This window comes from Eumetopias jubatus, unplaced genomic scaffold (assembly GCF_037043125.1).
Source record: "Eumetopias jubatus isolate StellerSeaLion01/CBP00866 unplaced genomic scaffold, mEumJub1_p1.0 scaffold_1, whole genome shotgun sequence".
Classification (NCBI taxonomy): Eukaryota; Metazoa; Chordata; class Mammalia; order Carnivora; family Otariidae; genus Eumetopias; species Eumetopias jubatus.
In genome coordinates this window covers 105,529,432-105,546,530 of record NW_028274807.1, presented here as the reverse complement: position 1 = coordinate 105,546,530, position 17,099 = coordinate 105,529,432, and the positions used below count along the sequence as shown (strand labels likewise).

At 38.4% G+C, this 17,099-nt stretch overlaps 1 protein-coding gene across 1 annotated transcript in view; it reads left to right on the top strand.

Annotated features, from left to right (window-relative positions):
- Positions 1-16,637, top strand: part of LEKR1 (leucine, glutamate and lysine rich 1) — a 187,852-nt gene extending 171,215 nt beyond the window's left edge. The window contains exon 13 of the mRNA XM_028103184.2: positions 13,153-16,637. Coding sequence (XP_027958985.1) covers positions 13,153-13,566 — 414 coding nt within the window. The 3' untranslated portion in view covers positions 13,567-16,637. The remainder of the gene's footprint in view (positions 1-13,152) is intronic.
- The last annotated feature ends 462 nt before the right edge of the window (positions 16,638-17,099 follow it).

Genomic DNA, 17,099 nt, shown 5'->3' with positions numbered 1-17,099 from the left:
TGGAAAGTAAGGAGTAACCTATAAACTAGGACAAGCAGAAAAAGATAGAAGGGTTGAATCCAGTAAGTATATACTGAACCTCTATGTAGGGGCCGGGCGCTGTGCTAGGCCCTATCTGTGCAATTATGAACAAGACTGACAACTGCCGTTTCCTGCTCTCAAAGAAGAATTTAAAGACAATCTTATATGAGTAATTAAATTGACATCCAGGGGCACCTGGGTGGCTCAGTCAGTTAAGCGTTTGACTCTTGATTTCAGCTCAGGTCATGATCTCAGGGTCATGAGATCGAGCCCCACATCAGGCTTTGCGTTGAATGTGGAGCTTGCTTAAGATCCTCTCTCTCCCTCTGCCTCTCGCCCTCTCCCTCTCAAAAAAAAAAAAAAAAAAAAAAAAAATTAAATTGACATCCAGAGGAAAGAAAGACATAAACAAAAACTTAACATATATTGCATGGAGCACTGGGTGTTATATGCAAACAATGAATCATGGAACACTACATCAAAAACTAATGATGTACTGTATGGTGACTAACATAACATAATAAAATAAAATTTAAAAAATTAACATATAAAAAGCATAGACTAGTCTTAAAAATTAGCCTTAAGGACCTGTATTGGTTATCCATTGCTGCACAATAAATTATCCTCAAATTCAGTGGTTTCAAATAACAAACATATACTATCTCATAGTTTCTGTGGGTCAGAATGTGGTTTAGCTGGGTACCCCTGGCTTAAAGCCTCTCGTGAGGTGGGTATCAGGGGATTAGGGGTACAGTTTTGCCTAAAGGCTCAACTAGAGGAGGATTTGTTTCCAGGCTCACTTTGTGGTTGTTAGCAGGATTTATTTTATTATGGCTGTTGGGCTGAAAGCCTTAGCACCTTGCTGGCTATTGGTCAGAGGACTCTCTCCGTTCCTTGCAATAAGGACTTCTCCATAGAACAACTTACACATGGAGCTGGCTTCCCTCAGAGCAAGCAAGTTAACAAGACTGAGAGTGCAAGAGAGGGTGTCTAAGATAGAAGGCAGTCTTTAGCCTAATCTCGGAAGTGACATCCCAATGCTTCTGCTAAATTCGATTCATTATAAATGAGCCAGTAAGTCCAGCTCACATTCAAAGCAAAGGGATTGCACAAGGGGGTGAATAAAAGAGGGCAGGGATAACTGGGAGCCATTCTAGAGGCTGCCAATCTCAGTGCTGCTGGAGGTAACTTTGTCAAGAGAAACTAGATTAAAAGTGAAGAGTGAATTTCTTTTTCAGACAAAAGGAGTTAGATGTGCTCTTCCTGCTCATTAGTTGTAAAAGGAAGCCACTTAGAGATGGAGCTTGTTTTTTGTTTTGTTTTGTTTTTTTAATGCACACTCTTGAAAAATACAAGACACCGGTTTGGCACATAAACAATCATTGATCATTACTAGGGAATAGAATGGCATCATTCCAAAAGTAAAGTTACCTAAGGACATGCCTGGGGACAGACTTCCTTTAGCTGGGGTGGGAGGAAGGGAGGTAGATTAGATTTTCCATTAGAAGTTAAATAATTACCATTGAACTGTAAGAGTAAATAATTAAGGCTGCTTCTCTGGTTAAGCATGCCAAAGTCCAGAATATTCTTGTAAAAAGAGGAAATGAGACAATAACTGATAGGATGTATGAGCCAGAAAGAATAGAGGTAGTAGCATGTAAGGTGAAAAACACTATTATTTTGATCATACATTCCAGACACTTGAAATTTCTCAGATTCTAGAGAAATAAAGCCACATTTAAGTTAAGAACAAATTCTCATTAGAATAAAGATAAATTAATGGTCTAATAAGGAAGCTAATTAAGGTCAGGAAAGCCCTATTCTCTTTCAAGGGGTCAGAGAATGGGTGGACTTTGCTTTTAATTGTTTGAAAGAATGTTCTCAAGGATAGGAGGAAAGCCAGAGCCTCTAAAGGGCAAATGGGCATTCCTTCGTGGGGCAAGGATTATTGGAGAGTGTCCACAGAGACAACGAGGGTCAACAAGGTGAAGCAACAAGAGGTGCAGGTGAATAAGAGGAGAAAATAGAATGTAAAACTGAATGGGAAATGTGAATAAGAAAAGAAGGCCCATGAAAATTCTTCATAGGGAGAAGACACACATTAAAAAAATTGAAAATATTTTTTAAGGTTTTATTTATTTATTTGACAGAGAGAGAGAGCACAAGCAGAGGGAACAGCAGGCAGAGGGAGAAGCAGGCTCCCTGCTGAGCTAGGAGCCCGATGTGGGACTTGATCCTAAGACCCTAGGTTCATGACCTGAGCTGAAGGTAGATTCTTAACTGACTGAGCCACCCAGGCGTCCCTGAAATATTTTTTTAAAAGAAGAAAGAAGTCAGAAAAGAAACCTAGTATGTTAGAGAATAGAACATCATCATTTAAAACCAGGTTAAAATAGATTCACATGCTTCTTGCTACCAGTTTTCCTTCCTACTAGCTTCATATGAGTCCTGTCAAGACAGTGTGGCCAGGCCCCACTGTCAAGGGTCTTGTTGTAATCCAGAGGAAGAATGTGGTAAATCCAAAAAAAAAAAAAAAAAGAGAGAGAGAGAGAGAGAGTTCACATACAACTACCAAAGGAAAACTGGTATGGAATGTTCAATATTTTTGTTGTCTTAAGATTATCAATAAGGAAAACAAAGGGACAGAAGTTTTAAATTCTATCAGTTCCTCTAACCATCTAATGAAACTCAAAGACATTCAAAGATAAAAAGGAATACTCTTGGTTAAAGTAGAGAATTGAATACATATGTTTATCTATGCTTCATCTCAAAACAGCACGAAATTGACAGTAAGTTAATAAAAAGTGAATACATCCATAAGGAAAAGAGAACAGGAGAGGAAGGAGTTGACACCAGATGAAAGAGATGTTGACCAAATTTTGGAAAATAATTCAGAAGTAATTAGTAGACTGTAGGATGTTGAAACCTAATGCCTGTGGGGATTGGGAGAGTGGGGTGGAACCCTAAAAGGAGCAAATCCAATTTGTGACACAGCACTGGAAAAGCTCAGGAATTGGAGACATGAGATTCTTCTGAAAGAGAGAAGAGTGGATCTGAAAATAGGATTGTTTGAATGATTATAAAAGGAACAGATAGATACTCAGATGCCTCCCTAACCTCTAAGCAACCCTCACTCACTATTCTAGCAGGGTATCAAAGATTTACATTCTAGAAAACATAAATTTTCTGGATGTGAGAGGCTTTGGACCTGAGGGTACAGAACAGCAGAATGTAGGAGAAGGCTGGAAGGAAAAGTCTGTATCTTAAAGAGTGAGACCTCCTGGTCCACTTTACCTACTTACTTCCCAGAACACAGACAACTAGGTTTATATATCAACAGCTAGGAAATTGGAAGTGCCCTCTCTGGAGAAGTGAGGTGGCTGAAAAGAAAAGAAAAGACCTATGGATCCTGATAAGTGGGGTCTCCCAGTAAAATGGCAATAGTCATGTCGTATCTACCCACGAAGAAGTATACCAATCAATAAGCCCTCACGTAGGCACACAGAGCTTCCAGTAACATTTTAGAGACTCATATTTAAACATGAACAACCAAAAGATCACCAGACATTTTAGGAATACCTCTAATATGAGATAGAAACAAGGATCAAACAAGCAAAAAAGATCTCAGAAGAAAAAGATACAAAATAATACAGGGAGCAAATGTGAGCTTCAAAAAAGAGCATAATTAATATCCTCAGAGAAAAGATATTGCATCCATAGAACATGAGCAGGAGGCTATGAATAAAGAATGAGAATAAATATTAAGATATAAGAGCTGAAATAAAAAATTCAATACTTTGGTTAGATGATAAAGATGAATAAATCTCCCAGAAAGTAGAAGAAAAAAGCAGAGTTGGAGAAAAGAAAAGAAAATTAGAAAAAGAAGATTAGAGGAGATTTGGAAAGAGAGAACAGAGAAAGCAGAAGAAATAAAATTATCCAGAAACTAATCAAGGTCATTTCCACATACTGAAGGACATACATTTCTATAATGGATGGTAAAGCAATCACACCAAAGCACTTCATCATGAAATAGCAATACCTTAAGGATAAATATAAGTAGTTAGAAAGTTTCTGGGCTGGGGGTGGGGGTTGGGAGGGTCACTTAAAAAGGATCAGGAATCAAAATGGCCTCAGAATTCTTAACAACAGCAGTAGAAACTAGAAGACAGTAGATTCCACATTCTGAAGAAAAACTATTTTCAACCTAGAATTCTATAACCTGACAAATGATCAATCAAGTAAGTGTCAAATAAGGATATTCTCAGATTTTAGAGTTCTCAAAAATGATACTTCCCTTTGCAGCCTTTCTTGGGAAGTTATCAGATGATATATGACACCACAATGAGGGAACAAAATAAGAAAGGAGAAGATACAGGAATTGGGAAGTAAGAGTTCCAACACAGGAGAGAAGTGGAGAGAATCCCCAGGACAATGGTAGGGAGAAATCCAAGAATTACAGCAGGGCACCAGATTTAGAGAACAACCAGCCTGGGGTCAGCAGAAGAACAGAGCATTTTTAGAAGTATGTTTCCAAGAACAAAGAGAAGCTGATGGATTACATGGAGAGTTTGAACATGTTGAAAGAATATTTACATTTCTATAAGTGGGTTTAATGAAAAATTAGTGATCAACACCTAGAACCCTAAGCAGATAAATAGTGGGACAATAATTAACTCTGGAAGGATGCTATGCAAGAAGGGAAATGTAATCATAGTACACTGCATGGCTCAGGAATACATAAAATTTGTATACTATAATCATATAAAGTAAAATATAGATTTGACTAAAAATCGTGATGGAGATTGGGAAGATTTTCCAATAAAATTGTGATAGAAATTTCTCCTAGGGGAAGAGAAACATCTGCTCTGGGGCGTGGGCGAGGGGGGGCAGTTGGTGAAACATCTACCGGGAGTTGGAATAGGAAGCTAAATCTTCATTTTCCATTCTATGAAGCCAGGAGATAATGACTTCAAAACTGAAAAACCATGAGATAACTACATAATGTTATTATTTAGGAATATGGAAATAAATATCACAAGAAACTGCTTAAAAATCTGAAAATGGTTATTCCTGGGATATAGGATTTGGAAGTATGAAGGACTGCTTTTTTTCATTATACTATAGTACTGTTTTAATTTTTAAATATATGTGAGTTATTACTTTAATTTAAAAAAAATAATTTAAAACAATGGAAAGGAGTAACTTATAAAAAGGGCCTAATAGGGTGGCAGAGGATAGGATAAAAGTCAAGGTTTAGAACATGTAAACAGGTTTTTAAAAAATAGATGCTGGGGCACTTGGGCTCAGGTGATAAAGCATCTGACTCTTGATTTCGGCTCAGGTCATGATCTCAGGGTCATGGGATCGAGCCCCACTTCTGGCTCTTGAGTTCAGTGCAGAGTCCGCTTGAGATTCTTTCCCATCCGTTGCCCTTCCCCTTCTGCCCCCTCTCAACTGATGGGCATGCCTTCTCTCCCTTTTAGTTTTTCTCTCTCTCTCAAAATAAATAATAAAATCTTTAGAAAATAAAAAATAGATGCTGAGAAGAATAGAGTAAAGGGATACTTTCTGAAAGAGAGGTCCTGTGGGGGATGGGCTGGTCAGAGGACTCTCTGAGGATGTTATAGTCAAGCAGACCTGAAGTGAGAAGATGAACATTTCAGGCAGAGGAAATGTGAGATGTAAAGGCCCTGCAGCAAAGAACATTCTGGGAACCTTGGAGAAACCACAGGGAAATCAGCAAGCATTGCTGAAGCTTAGTGAGCAAGGAGGACAGTGGGAGAAAGCGAGTTTGGTGGGACCAAATCATGTGGAGTCTGTAGTCTTGCAGCAAGGACTTTGGATTGTTTTCTTGGTGTGATGGAAAGCCACCCAGAAATTATGAACAAGGCAGTGACATGATCTGATTTATTTTTAGAGGATAACTCTGCTGTGTAGAAAATAGGTTGAAGGGAGACAAAAATGAAAGCAGGAGCAGCAATTACAAAGCCCTTGAAAAGGTCTAGAAATGCATGGATGGTCATTGTGCTGAAGAAGGTGAGTAGTGGCCTGATTCAGGATATATTTTCAAGGTAGAGGCAACAGAAATTACTGATGGGTTGGATGATGTGAGAGCAGACGAGGGATCAAGGCTAACTCTAAAGTTTGGAATGTCAGCAACCGAGTGAGTGAAAGTGCCATATACTGAGATGGGAAACACTAGGAAAGGAATACAACTGGGGAGGAATATCAAGAATTTGATTTGACACATGTTAATCTCAACGTGTCTATTAGATATCCAAATGGAGGTATTGAATGGGCAGTATGTTCAGGGGAAGGCTGACTAGAGATTGATTTTGAGACAACCACATGTAGCTGATACTTAAGCCCTGGTACTGAATGAGATCACCAGGGAATTGAGGTAATAGAGGGTTGAGAACAGGCACTCCAAATTTTGGAGGCTGGGAGGAGAAAATTAAGCAACAGTGACAGAGAAGGAATGTCTAATGAGGTAGAAGGAAAATTGGAGAATACTACCAAAGATTATAAGGAGAAAAAGAATTTTTTTAAATTTTATTTTATTATGTTAATCATCATACATTACACCATTAGTTTTTGATGTAGTGTTCCATGATTCGTTGTTTGCGTATAACACCCAGTGCTCCATGCAGTATGTGCCCTCTTTAATACCCATCACCAGGCTAACCCATCCCCTCACCCCCTCCCCTCTAGAACCCTCAGTGTGTTTCTCAGAGTCCATAGTCTCTCATGGTTCGTCTCCCCCTCCAATTCATCCCCCCTTTATTTTTCCCTTCCTACTATCTTCTTCTTTTTTTTTAAATATGTTGTATTATTTGTTTCAGAGGTAGGGTCTGTGATTCAACAGTCTTGCACAATTCACAGCACTCACCATAGCCCACACCCTCCCCAGTGTCCATCACCCAGCCACCCCATCCCTCCCACCCCCCCACCACTCCAGCAACCCTCAGTTTTTTTCCTGAGATTAAGAATTCCTCACATCAGTGAGATCATATGATCCATGTCTTTCTCTGATTGACTTATTTTGCTTAGCATAATAAATTTAAAGAAGGGAGCACACAACTTCTATGGAGCCACAATCCCTTATAGAAAATGTTGGTTTCAGATAGGTTTGGAATTCAAATTATTTCATATTTTAGAAAATTAGTGAAGTACCTATGCCCCCAGAGATCTAGGGCAGGTCCTCCCATGCAATGACATCAATATTTCTGCAGTGAAGCATAGGAATGTTCCCACTGAGTGAAATAAAGATTATCAGTCCAGGCAGATTTTATTACCAAATGTTATAATTTACACAAATTTTTCTTCTCAGAGCTTTGTGGATGTCAAAATTGTGGCTAATGGATTGTAGATGTATACTTAATTTCTTGACAACAGCTATTTTTGTTGGTTTTGTTCATTCACCTGACCATCTCTTGGCATCTTGGATATGATTTTGTTTAGAAAACAAAAAATGAGAGTGCATGAGGTTGCTCTGTAGAGTTACAGACACAGAGAGGTGATAGGAAAAAGTGAAGGAAGAACTTTCCCCACACTATCTACAGTGGTACTTTTTTGGGGGTAGGAAGAGATAGCAAGGTTTTCACTTCTCATACTTTTAAAAGAATTTGGGGATCATCAATGACTTTAAAACTTTTTTGTGCTTTTAAAATATTTTCCAAAGATAAAATCTATTAAAAAGGAAAACCCATTTATTTAGGAAAGTTTACTAATAAATCCGGCAACAATGGATTTATGTAAACTCAAAGATTAAATTTGAGGAATACATGATGTTTGCAAACACAAATAGCTTTTTGCAAGAGGGATTTGCTTAGTTTTAGGATGTGCATTTTCTATATTTACATATTCAATCGATATAGATAAAATGGCACACATTTCTCTGGTAATTCCATTTATGAGAAAACAAAGTACCAGTTAGTATATCAACAAATGAGTAGTTCTCAACTTTGGGACCAAATAGAATTAGAACATCTGAATCTCTTCTCTAACCTCTGGCTCCCCAGGGAGCAGGGGGAGAACTGGGGAAGCTTTTAGGGGCCAGAGGCTATTCCTAGGGTTGGTTGGTAGGGAGGTTGGGTGAACTGATAGCCTGAGAACCTTAATGGTGGGGCATGGGGCAGATAGGAATGTGGCAGTCAGACTGAGAGCCTTCAGTAGAGGAGAGGGAGAGCTAAACAAGGCTGCCTTTTACATGTCAGAGACCATTTGTCCTGATGCAAAGTGTAGATGCCAGAAAATTGACAGAATGAGAAAAAATATGAAGAAATTGTTTCTGTTGTTTTGAATTAATACCAATTAAATTCTTAGTAGATTGTTGACTTAGAAGAATGAATCCTGAACTCTGTGCCTTCACGGGCTTTTCCTCCCCATTCTGAAAATTTGCTCTTGAAGCATATTAGTCCAGGAGATTATTTCCCTGTTTCTACTTCTGTTTTGATCTATCAGCAGTAGTTATTTCACAGTGCCCATTATGTTTGTGAGCATAGGGATACAATTTTAGAACAACCTGCCTAACATCCATCTTACTTCTTTCCTGGAAATATACTCAGATTCTCATTCCTGTCTTACCAAAGGGCCATTTCCACTGTTTTTCTGCAGTGTTTTGGGCTGATCAGATTAGTTGACCAGAAGTGTTAAATGGAAGGCTAGCTCCTACTCATTGTTCTGATTTCCACACCTTTCCCACAGTTTCTCTTTGTTTCCACTCCCCTCGTGGTCCCCCCCCCCCCCCCCCGCCAAGTTGTTCAGCCATCCACTCACCCTGGAACATATCTAGTTTGGGTGGATGAAAACTCTAATCTGATCATTCCATGACTAGTTCAGACCTCACTGGGTATAAAGCACAAAGAAAGACACCCATCTGTACTTATTCTTCACTGAGGACTTGCTTTCTTGGCATGTTCCCCTAATTGCCAGATTCAGGTGATTGCCATCACAAATGGGACTCTCACCTTCAGAGTGATCAAGTTAGCCGGCAAAGCCTTCTCTTGCTTCTTCCACTGTTTTTGGAATTGAAAGCAATCCAGCTGTCTCTAAGGATAAAAATGAAAACAAACATAAAAATAAACCACACTTACATTGCAAAGAGTGGGGGAAATTGGCCATTTTTTAATATTAGAAATTTCAAACAGATGGCGAGCTAATTTATATTTTCATTTTGACATTTTCTTACCCATTGGGAGTGCAATTAAGCCATATTTTAAACCCACTCAAAGGGGCCTTCATCTGAAAATGTTATAGATGTATCTACAGATAATGCTCTTCACCATCAACAGAGCTTAAGGACCCAGAAACAGTAGTTCTTCCATGCCCAGCCCACCCTAATCAAGGGGCACATGGGATAGGAACCTCCTCTGTGAAAACACTGGCCTCCTACTATCCTCCCTGCCTCCCATCTTGCCCCACTTGGGGCCGTTTTCCCTAGAGCTAGCAAAGGGATCTTCCCTTAATGCACATTTGGCCATGCCAGCCCCCTGCTTGAAATGAACCTTTCAATGACTCCATATAGCCCTCAGAATTAAGTTAAAACTCTATTATTATCATGTTACTAAAGTCATCTTCAGTCTGACCCTGCTCACTCTTCTCTGCCTCAGTCCTGGTTTCTCCTCCTCTTCTGCACTTTGCACCTGAGTCCTACTAAGCTACGTGTCGTCCCAAGATGTGCCTCTCCCTCTCATGCTGCCAGGCATTTGTACTCCCTGCCCACTTTGCCTGGGTAAACCCCACTGCCCCTTCTTCACCCGGCTTGTGCCTCCCTTTTCGGTTTGACTTACAATTTAGTTGCAATCCAGTGATACCATTTTACCATGCTAAGATATGGCCAAAGATAATTTTACCTGAAACATTTAGAATGTATGGCTTCACTGATTATTCTCATGTTTGCCCAGTGTTTTCAATCTTACTGCACTTCTATCTTACACATTTTCCTATGTTGTTCAATGAAAACACACAATAAAATCCTGTAACAATACAACCTTCCAAAAACACAGCCCCAAAAGAGACATTTTGCCTAAATCACTGAAAGCAATCTAATCACAAGTGAATGATTCTTTTCCACACATGATGGAATTTTCCACTAATGTGCCTTATTGACTCTGGCCACATCCACATGTGCTCTTGTCATGCCCTGTCACACACAGTCCACCCCTGAAATAGCAATCCTCTCAACTTGATGTGTTCTATTTCCATTTTGTTACTCCATAGTTGGATAAATTTATAACATCTGAATTGCCTGTTGTACAAAACTGAGTTGTAATCTCAATTTTGAAAGAGGATGGTAGCAGGGGAGTCTGGGTGGCTAAGTTGGTTAAGCGTTTGACTCTTGATTTCAGCTCAGGCCATGATCTCAGGGTTATGAGATCAAGCCCTGCTTCGGGCTCTGTACTGGGCATGGAGCCTGCTTAGGATTGTCTCTCCCTCTCTCTCTGCACCCCCTAAAAAAAAGAGGATGGTAGCAGAGGATATGCAGATATTGTGAGATTCACCTGAGATTTCACAGCATTTGTGGCAAAGACAAAAATAGAAGTTCTAACTCTGCAGCTTGTTTTCAGTTCAGAGGTCCTCCCGGCTTGGAAATAATAGAAGAAAGAAATAGTCCTTTGTACTGGAAGCTAATAGCCTTGAAGAAGGATGAGTTCCAGAGTAGTGGGCCCCAGACCAAGATCGTCAGCAGCCCTTCCAAAGTTCAATCTGGAGCTGGCAGGCACTTTGGTCCCATTATACTTGCTATGGGGACATCTTTGGGTTCACTCCACCTTTTCATTTCCTCCTTCAGTGGAGTGTCACTTGCCTAAAGTAGCTTTTAAGTGACTTGTTTTATGGATGTTTTCCATAGAACACTGCTCCCTTTCTTTCAGACTTGAATTTAATTTTAGTAAATGGATTGAATTTTATTTTTCTTTTAATGAGAGCTCTTGTCATTACATCACCCATCATGTTATCCTTCCATATTGGTGGACCTATTATTCATGTCACCAATTTATTGACCTCATTAGTTAACTGCTAGTTTTTTTCTTTTATGTATTCAAATAAACTTAAGTCTTTCTTATAGCTTTCTTAATCAAGGGAATTTTTTTATACAAAGTTATTGAAAGCCCCTTAAATCTAATCACTTCAACACATTTGCCAGCTAACTCAGTAGTAGAGAGGAAATAAAGCATTGCTGTGCCTTTTAAAATAAAGTTTAGGTTATGTTTAGAAAACTTGGGCAAAACCAAATGAAGTGTCTTTTTTTTTTATTGCTTCCATGTCCTAGAATAAAATGGTCCCTGCATGCTTGATATAATTAATTAGACAATTCATTTAGGCATGGGCAGCTTGGAGCAGGGCTCTGGAAGCAGGAAGGACCCTGACACTTCAGAGCTGAGTTACTCTCAGCAAGTTATATAAGCAGTGGGGCTTAGGTGTCTTTCTTTGTCAAAAATAGTTATTAAGAGCAGGAAATGAGATGACACCTAACGTAGCAACTGATTAATCTTTTCTAGCCCTCCTTCCCTTACCTTTTCAACAAGTATTTTAGGTAAAGTTAAGGAAAACCAGAAGAGAAAGCCAGAAAGCCACAAACACCATCCTTGGTCTCCAGTTCCTCAAAACAAAACAACAACAACAAAAAAAACAAACAACCCAAAACAAAAAAACAAGTTAACTGGAAGCAAATACTTAACCTTCATGATTTTTTAAAAATATATGATTATATGGACACATATGTGTGTTAATAATATATGTAAATGATGAGACTTTGTTTGACCCAGACGTGCTGCTGATTTTATAGAAAATTATGGAGCAACTGTTAATCTGGAATTGTGCCATATTCCTCAATTCTGATTACCAAATTTGGAATTGAATAGAGTTCTGATCATAATCACAAGAAATTCAAATACAGGAAGATGCTACTTTCTCGAATGCTTTGTTATTTAGTTCCACTGACAGCAGATTAGTCAGTAAAGCCTTAGGAGGATACTTCCCACTGAGAGTCAGATTTGGGAAGGCCTTGGATAGTTCTACAAACAAACTAACCTGATGGAAATTCATTTTTATCTGGAGAATCCTATGGCACAATCATTTTAATTGTGTACTACCTTGAATTGTTTACTTTTCAACCTCTTTTTTGATATCCTACACACATGAATGTCAGGAGGTTAGAAAGATCCAAGACCTAATTCTTACCATGGGCCTTGAAGTAATTTGGATGAATACCATAGATGAAAGATGGGTAACTTCAACTGAAACTGTAGAGTCTCAGAATTTGAAGGGGCCTTAGTGATCTCTAGTTTAGTCACACATTTGAAGCTTAAATTTGATCCAGTACATCCCAGTCAAGCGAGAGTCAACCCTTCAGAGTATCCTCCGGACAGCTCTGGCTGTTAGAAAGTTCTTCCTTAATCTTCAACCCCATAGCTACTACCCTTGGCTCCAAATTCTGTTAGAGAAATTAAAAAAATGGCTCTGCTCAAACTCACAAGGCTGCAGACTTCTTGATGGCAGGTATTGTATCCACTACAGCTTCTAATGACTTGATAAATGATTGCTGAATAGAATTAAAAGCAAAAGATGTTGTTCTTTATTTTGATATATATCTTACAAAATAGCAAATGATCAGTATATTTAAGTTCTATTGAGAAAGGATCATATAAAGTAACTGATTTTATTGTTTAAATATCATAGCTGATATAATTCTTTCAGTCTTATAATTCAAGCAATTTTATCTGTCTTATGTATTGCAATTTACCTTTATTATAAAATAACATACTTGCCCCTACAGATATTAACTATTAGACATCACATGTGCCAACAAGCTGAAACCCCACTAAAGTAGGCATTAGAAGTTCTGGGTTCCATTCCCAGCCCCCTACTACCCATCTGAGTGATCCTGGTTCTTGTTTCCTATTCTGCAAACTGCAAGGGTTGAATCAAATGTCCTCTTAAAGTTCTTTCCAGCTTCACAAATCATTCGTGTTTTTGACTTGTCTGACCCATGTGGTAGAGTATCCACAAAGACTGTCAAAGACAAGACCTCTGATTTCTGGTTTAATTCTCCATTTATATTGCCAGTGACTTTCCATATGTACAGTTTAAAGCTGGGGATGCTTCCCCACTCCTTTTTCATTTCAGAACACTTTTCTTCAGGAAACAGTGCGTAGGGAGTGCGAAGAACGCTTTGAACTGACAGAGGCTTTGAGTCAAGCCAGAGAACAACTTCTGGAGCTCAGGAAGCTCAGTGGAAGTTCACCTTTGTCACCGTGTTCCCTTAACCAGGGCAGCCTAACCTCCTCTGCTGCCGTGGTCAGTAATCAGGGGGAAAGAAGCCTTACAAGACTGAACTCTGGGAAAGGAATCAAAATTCCCAGCCTGCACAGAGTGGCAAAACCTACCACTTCCCCAACCTTGGCTCAGTCCCAGAGGCTCAGCAGCTCAGGTTTGCCCACTGTGCCCCAACCGCATCCTCCCTGGGGTGGAGCATCGTCAGTAAATGAGACCAGACAAAGGCTGGCTACCATTCTGCGGAGGAGACTGAGCCAGCAGTGATTGGTCCAGTCCGGAGCAGCTCCACACAGCACACCCGGTCTTACCCAGGGGGCCAGAGATGCACTGTGACTGAGGGTGACAAAGGCCATATTATTATCACAGATCAAGAATGCACGGTTATAGATATTTTTAATAGCATAATTGGAAAAACTAGGAATTGTGAAGCCACATTTTCTATTTGAAATTGCCACAGATAATGAAGTTGCTGATATTCCAGAGGGCCAGTTTCTATACTTCTATATTGCATGTTTAGATGTGTTCTATGAATGTGCCCTTTTAGAGATCATAGGTAAAATTTTTCACTCATGGCATCTTTGCTATTTTTTTTTGCACCATTACAAGCAGATATATTTCCACAAAAAATAGATTGTATTGGTTGTGTCTGTTTTTGTTCCTTTGTTTGTTGAGCTGAATAGGCTCAATAGATGTAATTCATATTCCAAATAGAAAATGGAAGTACTTTAGTCCTAAATCGGATAATTTCCAAAATGTTCAGTTCAAATATTCACAGAATTCATCATCATCATAGAAACCTTCTCTTTTTCATCTCAGAATCTAATTGGTTAATCGAATTTCTTTTTAGGCCAGAAGTAAAGATAGGTACCCTTCAAGAAGGCAGTCTTCCCTGTGAACCTGGGACCTTCTAGGAAAAGGGACAGCAACTCCAATTCAAGGAAACGGTGGTTTACTTTTCAAACTATAGAGATTATTTAAAAAAAAACAAAGAGCCTGGCTGACCATGAAAATATTACTTGGTAGAGATTTTCTACATTGAATGCTTTTTGGTAATCACTGCTGGATTTTGATTTGAACTTGTATCCTTCAACCATTGGGAAAGGAACTAACTCAAGACCATTCTATAGAGTCACGTAGTGCTAATTTGGGGTTCACATTTTATTACTCCCCAAGATAGGCAACTGGTTAACATATTTTCTATTTTCAGAGTGAAAAACTAAAACCAGCAACCAAAACCAGCTATTTTAAGTTATAGAGCTTCAGGCCCCTCCTGTTTCTTAAAATACAACTCTTTACCTTAAGTTAATGTTTGTCTATCTTTTCCCCCTTCAAACTGAAATGTATTTTTCTTTCAAGACTGACTTTACTTAAATCCTTCATCTGACTCTATCAAGGACATCCAGGCTTCTTGCTCCCGGATGAGGATATAGTAACACGTGTGAAATATGGCACGTAAAACTCTCCTCTGTTTGGCTTTTATACTGATGAGAGAATCCAAAGGTACTTGGAATCCTTCCCATCTGAAAAAAAAAAAAAAAAAAAAGTAAAGCTACTAAGTAAATTCAGGTTTATGTCTAATCTTTCAAAGGATTAGTCTAATCTACCAGTAGAGTGTTTTCCTAAAAAAATAAATAAATCAATTCCACATTAGTTCTGCTGATTTCCCTGACTGGTTGAAATGAGTACATCTTGTGTTAAGTCTTAGAATGTTGCATTTTGCTTTACAGAGATCAGTATTCCTTATAATGGCATTTGAAAAGAGAACAAAACATCATAGAATGGTGACCCCCCCAACCATCTCTTTCCAAATATGGAATAGATGCCCAAAGAAGTCTGACTTGGCTAAAGCAGGACAGCTAATTAGTGACAGCTAAAACCAGACCACTTTTAACTGACCCCAAGTTTCCACCTCATTTTTCCACTCATCACATTGCCCAGCCTCCATCATGACAGAAGCTCTAAATAGTATTTACCTAATATTTTCTTTAAATGCACTTACTTTTTAAACTTAAAGTTATATAAGAAGAAAACTTGACCCAAAAAAGAATAACTGTAGAGTAATGAGTTTGATTTGCTAGGTGTATTTTTTCTAATACTTTAAATGTGTATCTATTAAAGTACGAAATGTTATTGTACCCCCGAAAAATCATCTTGTATAATGACAGTAGTACTCATGCCACACTTTGGGAACCTCAATGTTTCTGATCTGGTATTTGCATGTTTATTGCAAGTACCGGTGACATAAGGTAGATGGCAAAAGCTAGTGAAATCTTTAGTAAAAAGTATACAAGAATATTTGGGGCAGCAGTCTTTGTCATCAGATGATACATGTTTTTCCAAGTCTCGCAATTTCAGCTATCTTCAGGAGCCATGGGGATATATTTTTCCCAAAATATGAACAGATTTAAATTTGTGAAGAAAGTCATACATAAGCTTTTCTAAAGCGATGTAAAGACCATCAGTGCAAAACCTGGTTTCTTGGTTTGCTGTTACACTCTTGCTTTATAATGAGTAATTATGTAAATAATCTCTCTGAGAATAGAATCAGGATGTGCAGTATGGCTGTGTTATATTCCACAAGTATATTAGAAAGGTAATTCTGTGGATAAACAAAGAGACAATATTTACATTCGTTTCAGACTAGACCACTTGAATGGTGCCATCTAAGCTATGTGCTGGTATCTTTCAAAGAAGAGACAAAGAAAAGAGAATCACATTAGCGTATGTAAAGGGGGGGTTAATAACACAAACTTTCCTTGATCTTCTCACTGATGAGCTAACTCCTACCATGAAACAGTATCAGGAATGTTAAGGAAGTAGTGACTACTATAGCAAACTAAAGCTCTCAAATGCATATAATGGATATTAATTTAAATCTATTAGTTTTAATTTCTCCCTATATATATGTTTTCCATGACCTCAATGGAAGGATTGATAGGTACAAAAAGAAAAGAATACCACAGAAAATATTCCTCACAGAATTATACCATATTTGTTTTTTCTTCTTAAACTACTGTTGATAGACAAAGATGGGAGAATTCATCTATAGTTAACGTAGATTTCTCAAGTAATTTTTGAAAGTCTTATTGAATTAAATTACCATATTTATACTTAGAATTACTTAAAAGTTATATTTCCTGGCAATGGAATTGACTAGAAGAGGTATTAATGTTGAAAATTATATAAAACTGGGGCACCTGGGTGGCTCAGTCGTTAAACGTCTGCCTTCAGCTCAGGTCATGATCCCAGGTTCCTGGGATCGGGCCCCCACATCGGGCTCCCTGCTCAGCAGGAAGCCTGCTTCTCCCTTTCCCACTGCCCCTGCTTGTGTTCCCTCTCTCACTGTGTCTCTCTCTGCCAAATAAATAAAATCTTTTAAAAAAAAAGAAAATTATGTAAAACTAAGATTTTTTTGATGTTCTGTCAGTCTGAAAAGTTTTTGTAATATTACAGGTCAATTATAGCTAATTTTTTTGATTATGGAACAAATTTTCTCAAGCTTTATCTTATAAGGTTATTATAAGGCACTGATAGAGCAACCTAGTAACCCAAAAGGGTTAATGCACTGGAGCTGAAAATTCCTGACCATCATGTTGTATTTAATGGAGCACAGGAAAGCAATTTAATATGTGCCCAAAGTTCACAAATCCTACAATGATTATAGGTTGGTTTTTTTTTCTTTTTTCTTTACTTTTTCACTTTCATGTTTTAAGAAAATAATGTATGTGCACTGTACCTTGCACAGGACACCTTTTATGGTCCCCACGCCATGATGGACAATAATAGCATTTCTAAGG